At 42.7% G+C, this 13,475-nt stretch overlaps 1 protein-coding gene across 1 annotated transcript in view; it reads left to right on the top strand.

Annotated features, from left to right (window-relative positions):
- ZNF235 (zinc finger protein 235) overlaps nucleotides 1–12,749 on the top strand; it is a 57,974-nt gene extending 45,225 nt beyond the window's left edge. Inside the window, exon 6 of the mRNA XM_082608154.1 lies at nucleotides 8,476–12,749. Within this exon, the coding sequence (XP_082464280.1) occupies nucleotides 8,476–10,445 (1,970 nt within the window). The 3' untranslated portion in view covers nucleotides 10,446–12,749. The remainder of the gene's footprint in view (nucleotides 1–8,475) is intronic.
- The last annotated feature ends 726 nt before the right edge of the window (nucleotides 12,750–13,475 follow it).

Below are 13,475 nucleotides of genomic sequence, written 5' to 3'. Positions count from 1 at the left end.
AGGTAGGTTTATGCCTAAATATTTTATTCTTTTTGTTGCAATGGTAAATGGGAGTGTTTTCTTGATTTCACTTTCAGATTTTTCATCATTAGTGTACAGGAATGCCAGAGATTTCTGTGCATTAATTTTGTATCCTGCTACTTTACCAAATTCATTGATTAGCTCTAGTAGTTTTCTGGTAGCATCTCTATGTATAGAATCATGTCATCTGCAAACAGTGACAGCTTTACTTTTTCTTTTCCGATTTGGATTCCTTTTATTTCCTTTACTTCTCTGATTGCTGTGGCTAAAACTTCCAAAACTATGTTGAATAAGAGTGGTGAGAGTGGGCAACCTTGTCTTGTTCCTGATCTTAGTGGAAATGCTTTCAGTTTTTCACCATTGAGGAGGATGTTGGCTGTGGGTTTGTCATATATGGCCTTCATTATGTTGAGGAAAGTTCCCTCTATGCTTACTTTCTGCAGGGTTTTTTATCATAAATGGGTGTTGAATTTTATCGAAAGCTTTCTCTGCATATATTGAGATGATTATATGGTTTTTCTCCTTCAGTTTGTTAATATGGTGTATCACGTTGACTGATTTGCGTATATTGAGGTATCCTTGCATTCCTGGAATAAACCCCACTTGATCATGGTGTATGATCCTTTTAATGTGCTGTTGGATTCTGTTTGCTAGTATTTTGTTGAGGATTTTTGCATCTATGTTCATCCATCAGTGATATTGGCCTGTAGTTTTCTTTCTTTGTGACATCCTTGTCTGGTTTTGGTATCAGGGTGATGGTGGCTTCGTAGAATGAGTTTGGGGGTGTTCCTCCCTCTGCTGTATTTTGGAAGAGTTTGAGAAGGATAGGTGTTAGCTCTTCTCTAAATGTTTGATAGAATTTGCCTGTGAAGCCATCTGGTCCTGGGCTTTTGTTTGTTGGAAGATTTTTAATCACAGTTTCAATTTCAGTGCTTGTGATTGGTCTGTTCATATTTTCTATTTCTTCCAGATTCAGTCTTGGCAGGTTGTGCATTTCTAAGAATTTGTCCATTCCTTCCAGGTTGTCCATTTTATTGGCATAGAGTTGCTTGTGGTAATCTCTCATGATCCTTTGTATTTCTGCAGTGTCAGTTGTTACTTCTCCTTTTTCATTTCTAATTCTACTGATTTGTGTCCTCTCCCTTTTTTTCTTGATGAGTCTGGCTAATGGTTTATCAATTTTGTTTATCTTCTCAAAGAACCAGCTTTTAGTTTTATTGATCTTTGCTATTATTTCCTTCATTTCTTTTTCTTTTATTTCTGATCTGATTTTTATGATTTCTTTCCTTCTGCTAACTTTTGGGTTTTTTGTTCTTCTTTCTCTAATTGCTTTAGGTGCAAGGTCAGGTTGTTTACTTGAGATGTTTCCTGTTTCTTATGGGGGGATTGTATTGCTACTAACTTCCCTCTTAGAACTGCTTTTGCTGCATCCCATAGGTTTTGGGTTGTTGTGTCTCCATTGTCATTTGTTTCTCGGTATTTTTTTATTTACTTGTTGATTTCTTCAGTGATCACATCGTTATTAAGTAGTGTATTGTTTAGCCTCCATGTGTTTGTATTTGTTACAGATCTTTTCCTGTAATTGATATCTAGTCTCATAGCGTTGTGGTCAGAAAAGATACTTGATACACTTTCAATTTTCTTAAATTTACCAAGGCTTGATTTGTGACCCAAGATATGACCTATCCTGGAGAATGTTCCATGAGCACTTGAGAAAAATGTGTATTCTGTTGTTTTTGGATGGAATGTCCTAGAAATATCAATTAAGTCCATCTTGTTTAATGTGTCACTTAAAGCTTGTGTTTCCTTATTTATTTTCATTTTGGATGATCTGTCCATTGGTGAAAGTGGGGTGTTAAGGTCCCCTACTATGAATGTGTTACTGTCGATTTCCCCCTTTATGGCTGTTAGCATTTACCTTATGTATTGAGGTGCTCCTATGTTGGATCCTGCATAAATATTTACAATTGTTATACCTTCTTCTTGTATTGATACCTTGATCATTATGTAGTGACCTTCTTTGTCTCTTCTAATAGTCTTTATTTTAAAGTCTATTTTGTCTGATATGAGAATTGCTATACCAGCTTTCTTTTGCCTTCCATTGGCATGGAATATCTTTTTCCATCCCCTTACTTTCAGTCTGTATGTGTCTCTAGGTCTGAAGTGGGTCTCTTGTAGACAGCATATATATGGGTCTTGTTTCGTATCCATTAAGCCAATCTGTGTCTTTTGGTGGGAGCATTTAGTCCATTTACATTTAAGGTAATTATCGATATGTATGTTCCTATTCCCATTTTCTTAACTGGTTTGGGTTCGTTTTGTAGGTATTTTCCTTCTTTTGTGTTTCTTGCCTAGAGAAGTTTCTTTAGCATTTGTTGTAAAGCTGGTTTGGTGGTGCTGAACTCTTTCAGCCTTTGCTTGTCTGTAAAGGTTTTAATTTCTCCATCAAATCTGAATGAGATCCTTGCTGGGTAGAGTGATCTTGGTTGCAGGTTTTTCTCCTTCATCACTTCAAATATGTCCTGCTAGACCCTTCTGGCTTGTAGAATTTCTGCTGAAAGATCAGCTGTTAACCTTATGGGGATTCCCTTGTGTATTATTGTTTTTCCCTTGCTGCTTTTAGTATGTTTTCTTTGTGTTTAATTTTTGACAGTTTGATTAATATGTGTCTTGGCGTATTTCTCCTTGGATTTATTCTGTATGGGACTCTCTGTGCCTCCTGGTCTTGATTAACTATTTCCTTTCCCATGTTAGGGAGGTTTTCAACTATGATCTCTTCAAATATTTTCTCAGTCCCTTTTTTTTTCTCTTCTTCTTCTGAAACCCCTATAATTCGAATGTTGGTGTGTTTAATGTTGTCCCAGAGGTCTCTGAGACTGTCCTCAGTTCTTTTCATTCTTTTTTCTTTATTCTGCTCTGCAGTAGTTATTTCCCCTCTTTTATCTTCCAGGTCACTTATCTGTTCTTCTGCCTCAGTTATTCTGCTATTGATCCCATCTAGAACATTTTGAATTTCATTTACTGTGTTGTTCATCGTTGCTTGTTTCATCTTTAGTTCTTCTAGGTCCTTGTTAAATGTTTCTTGCATTTTGTCAATTCTATTTCCAAGATTTTTGGATCATCTGTACTATCATTCTGAATTCTTTTTCAGGTAGACTGCCTATTTCCTCTTCATTTCTTAGGTCTGGTGGATTTTTATATTGCTCCTTCATCTGCAGTGTGTTTTTCTGTCTTCTCTTTTTGCTTATCTTACTGTGTTTGGGGTCTCCTTTTTGCAGGCTGCAGGTTCGTAGTTCCCGTTGTTTTTGGTGTCTGTCCCCAGTGGCTAAGGTTGGTTCAGTGGGTTGTGTAAGGTTCCTGGTGGAAGGGACTAGTGCCTGTGTTCTGGTGGATGAGGTTGGATCTTGTCTTTGTCGTGGGCAGGTCCACGTCTGGTGGTGTGTTTTGGGGTGTCTGTGGACTTATGATTTTAGGCAGCCTCTCTGCTAACAGGTGGAGTTGTGTTCCTGTCTTGCTAGTTGTTTGGCATAGGGTGTCCAGCACTGTAGCTTGCTGGTCATTGAGTGAAGCTGGGTGCTGGGTGTTGAGATGGAGATCTCTGGGAGATTTTTGGCGTTTGATATTATGTGGAGCTGGGAGGTCTCTTGTGGGTCAGTGTCCTGAAGTTGGCTTTCCCACCTCAAAGGCACAGCACTGACTCCTGGCTGCAGCACCAAGAGCCTTTCATCCACACGCCTCAGAATAAAAGGGAGAAAAAGTAGAAAGAAAGAAAGAGAGAGAGAGAAAGGAGGGACAGAGGGAAAGAAAAAGAAGATAAAATAAAGTAAGATAAAATAAAGTTAATAAAAAGAAAAAAAATTTTTTAAGAAAAAACAAAACAAAAAAACGGAAAGATAGAACCCTAGGACAAATGGTGGAAGCAAAGCTATACAGACAAAATCTCACACAGAAGCATACACATACACACTCATAAAAAGAGGAAAAGGGGAAAAAATAATAAATCTTGCTCTCGAGTCCACCTTCTCAATTTGGGATGGTTCGTTGTCTATTCATGTATTCCACAGATGCAGGGTACATCAAGTTGATTGTGAGCTTTAATCTGCTGCTTCTGAGGCTGCTGGGAGAGATTTCCCTTTCTCTTCTTTGTTCTCACAGCTCTGGGGCTCAGCTTTGGATTTGGCCCTGCCTCTGCGTGTAGGTCGCCGGAGGGCGTCTGTTCGCTCAGACCGGACAGGGTTAAAGGAGCCGCTGCTTTGGGGACTCTGGCTCACTCAGGCCGGGGGGAGGGAGGGGCACGGAGGCGGGGCGAGCCTGCGGCAGCAGAGGCCAGCGTGACGTTGCACCAGCCTGCGGCACACCCGGGGAAGTTGTCCCTGGATCCCGGGACCCTGGCAGTGGCGGGCTGCACAGGCTCCCTGGAAGGAGGCTGTGGATAGTGACCTGTGATCGCACCCAGGCTTCTTGGTGGCGGCAGCAGCAGCCTTAGCGTCTCATGCCTGTCTCTGGGGTCTGCGCTTTTAGCCGCGGCTCGCGCCCGTCTCGAGCTCCTTTAAGCAGCACTCTTAATCCCCTCTCCTCGCGCACCAGAAACAAAGAGGGAAGAAAAAGTCTCTTGCCTCTTTGGCAGGTCCAGACTTTTTCCCAGACTCCTTCCCGGCTAGCCATGGTGCACTAACCCCCTGCAGGCGCCGCCAACCCCAGTCCTCTCCCTGCGCTCCAACCGAAGCCCGAGCCTCAGCTCCCAGCCCCGCCCGCCCTGGCGGATGAGCAGACAAGCTTCTCAGGCTGGTGAGTGCTGGTTGGCACCAATCCGCTGTGTGGGAATCTCTCCGCTTTGCCCTCCACACCCCTGTTGCTGTGCTCTCCCCCGCGGCTCCGAAGCTTCCCCCTCCACCACCCGCAGTCTCCACCCGCGAAGGGGCTTCTAGTGTGTGGAAACCTTTCCTCCTTCACAGCTCCCTCCCACTGGTGCAGGTCCCGGCCCTATCCTTTTGTCTCTGTTTATTCTTTTTTCTTTTGCCCTACCCAGGTACATGGGGAGTTTCTTGCCTTTTGGGAGGTCTGAGGTCTTCTGCCAGCGTTCAGTAGGTGTTCTGTAGGAGTTGTTCCACGTGTAGATGAATTTCTGGTGTATCTTTTTCTTTTCCTTTGTGCTTATTCTAGTTTCACCTGCCCATAGGCTGCCACATGCAGAGGCCCTGTACCCAGCCCTTTGGACCAGAGTTCCTAGAGCCATACAGCTGCGCCCGACCCCTCAGGTCCACGGCCTCGTGCAGAAGCACGGCGCACAACACTAACTCATTTTTTTTTCTTTATTCTGTTCTGCAGCAGTGATTTCCACCATTCTGTCTTCCAGCTCACTTATTGGTTCTTCTGCCTCTATTATTCTGCTGTTGATTCCTGATAGTATATTTTTCATTTCAGTTATTGTTCATCTGTTTGTTCTTTAAAATTACTTATATCTTCTTGGTCTGTGCCTCCATTCTTTTTCCAAGATCTTGATCATCTTTACTATCATTATTCTGAATTCTTTTTCAGGCAGATTGCCTATCTCCACTTCACTTAGTTGTTCTTCTGGAGTTTTATCTTCTTCCTTCATCTGCTACGTATTTCTCTTCCATCTCATTTTGTCTAACTTTCTGTGTTTGTGGTCTCCATTCCACAGGCTGCAGATTGTAGTTCTTCTTGCATCTGGTTTCTGCCTCCTGGTGGGTGGGGTTGGTGCAGGGGCTTGTGCAGGCCTTTCTGGTGGGCAGGGACATGTAAAAAGGTGACTGTGGGCTCAGGATGACTTTAGGAAGCCTGTCTGTTGATGGGTGGGGCTGTGTTCCCACCCTGTTGGTTGTTTAGCCTGAGGCATCCCAGCACTGGAGCCTGAAGGCTGTTGGGTGGGGGCAGGGCTTGGTGCCAAAATGGTGACCTCCAGGAAAGCTCACACTGAGGAATATTCCCTGGGGGCTCCCCCCCCCCCAGGACATAAGCCTGTGTCCTTGCCCCTGCAGTGGATCACAGCTGACCCCTGCCTACTCAGGAGACCCTCCAAGACCCACAGGTAGGTCTTGCCCAGGCTCCTATGGAGTCACTGCTTTGCCCTGGGTCCCAGTGCACATGCGACCTTGTGTGCGCACTCCAAGGGTGGAGTCTCTGTTTCCCCCAGTCCTGTGGAGCTCCTGAAATCAAGCCCCACTGGCCTTCAAAGCCCAATGCTCTGGGAGCTCTTCCTCTTGATGCCAGACCCCCGGGCTGAGGAGCCTGCCATGGGGATCAGAACTCCCACTCCTGTGGGAGAACCTCTGTGATATAGTTTGTTTCCAGTTTGTGGGTCACCCAATCGGCAGGTATGGATTTGGTTATATCACAAAAACTCCCCTCCTACCATCTTGTTATGGCGGCTTCTTTGTCTCTGGATATAGAATATCTTTTTTCATAGGTCCCAGTCTTTTTTGTTAATGGTTGTTGAGAAGTAATTGATTTTTGGTGTTTTCATGAGAGGAGGTGAGCTCAAGTCCTCCTACTCCACCATCTTGTCCTCCTTCTGCTTTATGCTGTTAAAGGAGCATGAAGCACTGATGATTTCACGTGTTAAAACCACCTCACATTCCTGGGATTAACCCCACTTATTTATTATGTAGTACCCTTTTATTGTGTACTATAAAAAACAAGATTTTCTCTTTGTTTAGGATTTTTGCACCTACATTAAGTAGGGATTTTGATCTGTAATTTTCTTTGTACTTAATGTCTTTGTCTATTTTGATATCAAGGTAATACAGGCCTTATTATACACAATACCTCAGTGTAGGACTGGTATTATTCCTTTCCTATGTGCTAAATGGAATTCACCAGTGAAGTTGTCTGGTCCTTCTGTGAGAATGTTTTTATTTATGATTTCAGTTCATGAACTACTTATATATTTTGCTTTTCTTGTAACAGATTTGTATGTTTCAGGGAATCGGTATATTTTATCTAAGTTGTTGAACATACCCCCTTATTCTAATGCCTTTTATGATCTTTAGTAATATCCCATCTTTTATGCCTGATGTTGGTAGTTTTTGTTTTTTTTTAACATCTTTATTGGAGTATAATTGCTTTACAATGGTGTTTTGTCTTTTCTATTTTTTTTCCTTGATTCAGTTTTTGTTTTCCTTGACTTTCCCCCCTTGTTTGTTTAATTGCTTTTCACTATTTCCTTCCTTCTTAATTTCCTCTTCTTTTTATGGCTTCTTAAAATGGAACCTTATGTTATTGACTTTAGGCCTTTCTTGCTTTCTATATAAATATTTAAAGCTATAAATAATCTGAGTGCTGTTTAACTGCATGCCAGAAATGGTGATAGTATTTTCTTTCATTATTATTTCAAAATATTTTCTAATTTCCCATGTGATTTCTTATAGGCGTTTTCTGGGTGTTGGTTTTGAATTTAATTCTGCTGTGGTCTTTAATTTTCCAATCTTTCGAAATTTGTTTTATAGCCCTGGGTATGGTTTATCTTGATGGATGTTGGCATATGTACTTGAAAAAAATGTATGTACTGCAGTTAGGTGCAGTGACCTATAAGTTTCATTTTGGTTATAGTGGTTCAGATCTTGTATGGCTTTGCTGATTTTTTTTAATGGTCTAATAAGTGTGTAAAAAATCTTCAAGTCTGTAGATTTGTCCATTTCTCATTTTAGTTCCCTCTTTTTGTTTCATGTATTTTGGAGCCTTTATTAGATACATACACATTTGTAATTGTTACATCTGCTAATCCTTTTGTCATAAAATGTCTTTGTATCTAATAGTGCTCTATCTTGTAAAGTCTTTTTGTCTGATATTTGTTTAGCCATTCCAGTTTCTTAGGCTTTGCATGATATTTGTATGATACATCTTTTCCTACCCTTTTTCTTTTGCTTACTTGTATTTAAAATATATCCCTTGTTGACAGCATGTGGTTGAACCTTGCTTTTTATATTCTCTGCCAATCTCTGCCTTTTGATTTTAGGGGAGTCCACTTCCACATAATATACTTACTGAAACCGGATATATTTGTAATTGCTTTTGTTGGGGGAGGTCTCATCTATTTTGTTCATCTCTTTGTCCTTTTCTGCGTTCTTTCGGGTAGATCAAATATGTTTTGGTATTACACTTCCATGCTTCTGCTGGCTTTTAGCTGCTGCTTTTCGATCCAGGTCCTTGGTCTTTCCCGTGTCTGTATCCTTAAGAGATCTGCCAGGGATATGGGCAACCTCACTCTGGACTGATCCCGAATATCCTACCTTTATTTGGCTTTTTTCTTGATTGGACGTTCTCTTGGTTGCTGTAGACCTTTGTTTTTCAGAGTTCCTATGAAGTCATTTTCACTGCTCTCTAGTTGTTTATGTAATGTTTTCAGGGCAGGAGCAAAGGCTTGGAGCTTCCTCGTCCACCATGTTGCTGCCCTCACTCTCCGTCCTTAATTCCTTACTGTTTTCCTTTCAGGAGCCAGGAATCACAATGAGATGGAGACTCTTCATGAAACAGGAGTAAGATTCCTTTCATTGGGAGCGGTTTCGTGCTGGCACATCAAGAGACACGTTGTGAGCAAATTAACCAAAAGTCAGGACTCCGTGATAAGTATTCACAGAAAGAACACTCAGTCCCCCAAACAACATAATTCCCCTGCAGGAGTGTCCATTCAGGCTTCTGTGGAAGACACCTGTGTAATGACTCTTCTAGAGGATCATTCTAATGTTATTGAAAATCAAGAATTTCCAACTGGGAGAGCTCAGAATTCCTGGAAGACACTCTATGTGAATGGGACTGAGAATTATCAGAGAAGTTGTAAGCTGACTCCAGTGAAAACCAAGTTCTGTATGTTCGTTCCATGTGCTGATATTTTCAGTTGTATCTCCCCCCACCTCGATGATGACATGGTGCACAAAAGAGAGAAAGCTCAAGGCAACAGAGAGTGTGGTGAAGATCTCTTAACGGCATCACCTCTGGCCCCATACAGTGTCATTCACACTGGACCAAAAGCCTACCAGTGTAACGAACGTGAGAAAGGATTCAGTGACCACAGCAGCCGCGACCTTCATCCGCAGGTACACGTGGGCAGGAAGTCCCCCGCATACAGGACAGCTGAGAAGGACGGCGGTTATAGCTCAGCTGGTCCCGTCCCACAGGGCGTCCTCCCTGGGGAGGGCCGCTATTGGTGTCACGAGTGCGGGAAGGGCTTCAGGCAGAGCTCAAACCTGCAAACTCATCGGAGAGTCCACACGGGGGAGAAGCCCTATTCATGCCACGAGTGCGGGAAGAGCTTCAATCAGACCTCACACCTGTACGCCCACCTGCCCATTCACACTGGAGAGAAGCCGTACAGATGCGAGAGCTGCGGGAAGGGCTTCAGCCGTAGCACAGACCTCAACATCCACTGCAGAGTCCACACGGGAGAGAAACCGTACAAGTGTGAGGTGTGCGGGAAGGGCTTCACTCAGAGGTCCCACCTTCAGGCCCACGAAAGAATCCACACCGGAGAGAAACCATACAAGTGTGCAGATTGTGGGAAACGCTTCAGCTGTAGCTCAAATCTTCATACGCACCAGCGCGTCCACACTGAGGAGAAACCCTACAGATGTGAGGAGTGTGGCAAGTGCTTCAGCCTGAGCTTCAACCTTCACAGTCACCAGCGCGTCCACACAGGAGAGAAACCCTACAAGTGTGAGGAGTGTGGGAAGGGTTTTAGTTCGGCCTCAAGCTTCCAGAGCCACCAGAGGGTTCACACAGGAGAGAAGCCATTTCGATGCAGTGTGTGTGGGAAGGGCTTCAGCCAGAGTTCCTATTTCCAAGCCCATCAGAGAGTCCACACTGGAGAAAAACCCTACAAGTGTGAGGTGTGTGGGAAGCGCTTCAATTGGAGCCTGAATCTTCATAACCATCAGAGGGTCCACACGGGAGAGAAACCCTATAAATGCGAGGAGTGCGGGAAGGGCTTCAGTCAGGCCTCGAATCTTCAAGCTCATCAGAGTGTCCACACAGGGGAAAAGCCCTTCAAATGTGATGCGTGTCAAAAGCGATTCAGTCAGGCCTCCCATCTTCAAGCCCATCAGAGAGTCCACACGGGAGAGAAACCATATAAATGTGATACGTGTGGTAAGGCCTTCAGCCAGAGGTCGAATCTCCAAGTCCATCAGATAATTCACACTGGAGAGAAACCATTCAAATGCGAGGAGTGTGGGAAAGAATTCAGCTGGAGTGCCGGGCTCAGTGCTCATCAGAGGGTCCACACAGGAGAGAAACCCTATACGTGTCAGCAGTGCGGTAAGGGTTTCAGCCAGGCCTCACATTTCCACACCCATCAGAGGGTCCACACTGGAGAGAGGCCTTACATATGTGATATATGTTGCAAGGGCTTCAGCCAGAGGTCACATCTTGTTTACCATCAGAGGGTCCACACTGGAGGGAACCTGTAGAATTGGAAGGTGAGGAATGGCCTCCAGATAATCCACATCTTCATCTCTATTAGAAAGTCTGTGCTGGTAGTTGTGGGAAGTTCCTGCAGAACTTGGAAACATCAAGGAATCTTCATGGGAAAGAAGTTCTATAAAATGCTGTGTTTTTAAAGATCCAGTTGGGAGGTGAACTCTTTATACTAACATCCGGTTTCACAGAGGAGAGAAAACATATTCTCTAAATATGGTCAGTGGTTATACCAGAGCTCTGAATGCCCCGATTCTCAAGATGTGACACAAGAGAAGAATCATTGGCATCTACCCAGGAGAGAAGGCTTATACATGAAGGTTATGGGCAGGACTCGAACAAAAGTATAATGATGGACAAACAATTGGTGTCAACTGCAGTGTACCCTCCACGTAGGGAGGGCTGTTTTTCACCATTCTATCTCTACCGTGTAGAACTGTGCTTGGCTCCTAATAGGTGCCTGGCAATTACTGAACCAAGGGGAGGAAAATCCCTCTAATTAGGACAAATATTTGAAAATTCTGGTCAGCTTCCTATCCTAAATTCATAACATACTCAAGAGGAATCCTGCAAATCGCCTTAATAAGATTGTACTTCAGTTAATATTTCCTAAAATCAGAATCATGTAATAGCCATCCACAATAGTACAGATTTGGACAAGGCTTATGAATGGCTGCCACCCTCCATCCAGCTTCAGTTATATGTACAGAATCACCCATTGTGTGCAGTGTAATATTTAGCATCATTAGTTTGTATTTTGTAGACTGAAAGACTTTTTTATTAATCTAATAACTACTGCAACTTATATGATTGGAAATTTTGAACACTAATTAATTCCTTAATTCCTTAGGGTTTTACTGTAACTCTGAAAGTGTTACAAGTAGTTACTAGTAACAAAAAGTTTCTTAGTAAACTTGAATTGTTAATAATCGGTTTCCTTGCATTATTTCCATTCAGGCTCAGGTCACATTGCCTTTTCTATGCATGGTCCTTCATCCAGACCTCTTTAAGCAGGAGCTTTGGGAGAAACCAAGGATATTAATTTTGTCACATTCCACCCCCATTGTTCCCCCTCTAAAAATGGGGTGGGATAGACAAAAAACCTGTTGGATTTTTATTGAGATTTCATTAAAGTTATCAGTTTAGACTGTCATATACACAGCATTCTGTGTTCAACACCTATTAGTAGGAGTGAACATTTGCTGGTCAATATGTATCAAAATAGTCTGCCCTGGCAAATCCTAGCATTAGAGGTTTTGCTTAGGAGATTATAGCAACAGTAAGGAAGATTATACACAAAGATGTTTATACTGAATTTTTAAAAAAGGAAATAATTACCAGCAAAATATTTACATAAATGTATTCTAATATATAGCCATGAAGAAATATGATACAGATGTATAATGACAGGAAAAACTTTGTCATCCACGAGAAAACTAGGTTAGAGACTTCCCGGTATAATTCAAGTAATAAGGGGATGTGTACCTGAAGATGTGATTATGTGCATAGCACTAATAGGTGGAAAGATATATTTTATTTTTTTATCTGCGTTGGGTCTTCGTTGCTGTGTGTGGGCTTTCTCTAGTTGTGGTGAGCAGGGGCTACTCTTCATTGCGGTGCATGGGCTTCTCATCGTGGTGGCTTTTGTTGTTGCGGAGCATGGGCTCTAGGCACGCAGGCTCAGTAGTTGTGGCTCTCAGCCTCTAGAGCACAGGCTCAGTAGCTGTGGCACACAGGCTTAGTTGCTCTGCGGCATGTGGGATCTTCTGGACCAGGAATCAAACCCATGTCCCGTGCACTGGCAGGCAGATTCTCAATCACTGTACCAGGAGGGAAGTCCCAGGTGGAAATATATTAATATGCTACCTGGTTTACTCTGGCAGAGAGGGTTCGGATGATTTTTCTTTACCTTTTTGAAAAATTATTTACAGTGGCCATTATCCGTTTTACCAAAGCAGTAAAACTGGGACAATAAAATTAATGAAAATCCCTTACAGCTAAATCTTAACTGCTTTATCTCATGGCCTGTAAACTTGTGTTACGGATGTACATAAAGCATGTTCACCATTGCATTATTGGTAATAGCACACTTTGCATTCATCAGTTGGATCTGACAAAAATAATTTGTGGCTTAGCCATTCAGTGGAATACTATGCAGAATCAAATGAGAAAAGGTAAGTTCATAGTTATCAACATTAGTAGATATCCAGAATATGCTGAGGAAAGTGGTCAGAGACATAGAATTTTTTATGAAATGATATCTAAATTTACTGTGATGCCCTCCCTTTAAAAGTAACCAGATCATAGCCATACATATGATATCATACCTGTATGTCATTATGTATATATATGTGTGTGTGTGTGTGTCAGATACCTAAGGGCATTACAGTAATTTTTTTTTTGGCTGCACCTCGTGGCTTGCATCTTAGTTCCCTGACCAGGGATGGAACCTGGGCCACTGGCAGTAAAAGTGTGGAATCCTAACCACTGGACCACCAGGGAATTCCCCATTACAGTAAATTTTTAATTTTTTGAAATGCTTTTATTAGAGTGTTTTAGTTCATTCTAAACGCTCAGAAAAGATGTAAGAATAATAGAATTCCTTTATATCCTGTGGGTATCTAATGTGATTACAAGCAGACCTGTTTATCTAGTACCTGAACTGAAAACCCAGACAGCTTTGGCCTGTCTTTACAAACCTGTGTGGCCTCCAGCATGATAACTTCATACTAACTGGACACTACATGATGGCTCAAAAGTCTGCCAAGAAATACCAGCGAAAGTACCGTGGCCTTTGCTAATCTAACCTTGGAAGTAACAGTCAATCTGCCATTCAGTCTATTGAGACAGTCACAAAAGCCTATCCAGGAGCAAGGGGAGGGACGTGGACCCTACTTCATGAGAGGAGTGTCAAAGAATTTGCAAACAGGGCCTCCCTGGTGGCGCAGTGGTTGAGAGTCCGCCTGCCGATGCAGGGGATACGGGTTCGTGCCCCGGTCTGGGAGGATCCCATATGCCGCGGA

This window comes from Mesoplodon mirus (genome assembly GCF_964341445.2).
Source record: "Mesoplodon mirus genome assembly, chromosome: 19".
Classification (NCBI taxonomy): Eukaryota; Metazoa; Chordata; class Mammalia; order Artiodactyla; family Ziphiidae; genus Mesoplodon; species Mesoplodon mirus.
Note: the sequence above shows the minus strand (reverse complement) of the source record. Positions and strands in the feature narration are given on the sequence as shown.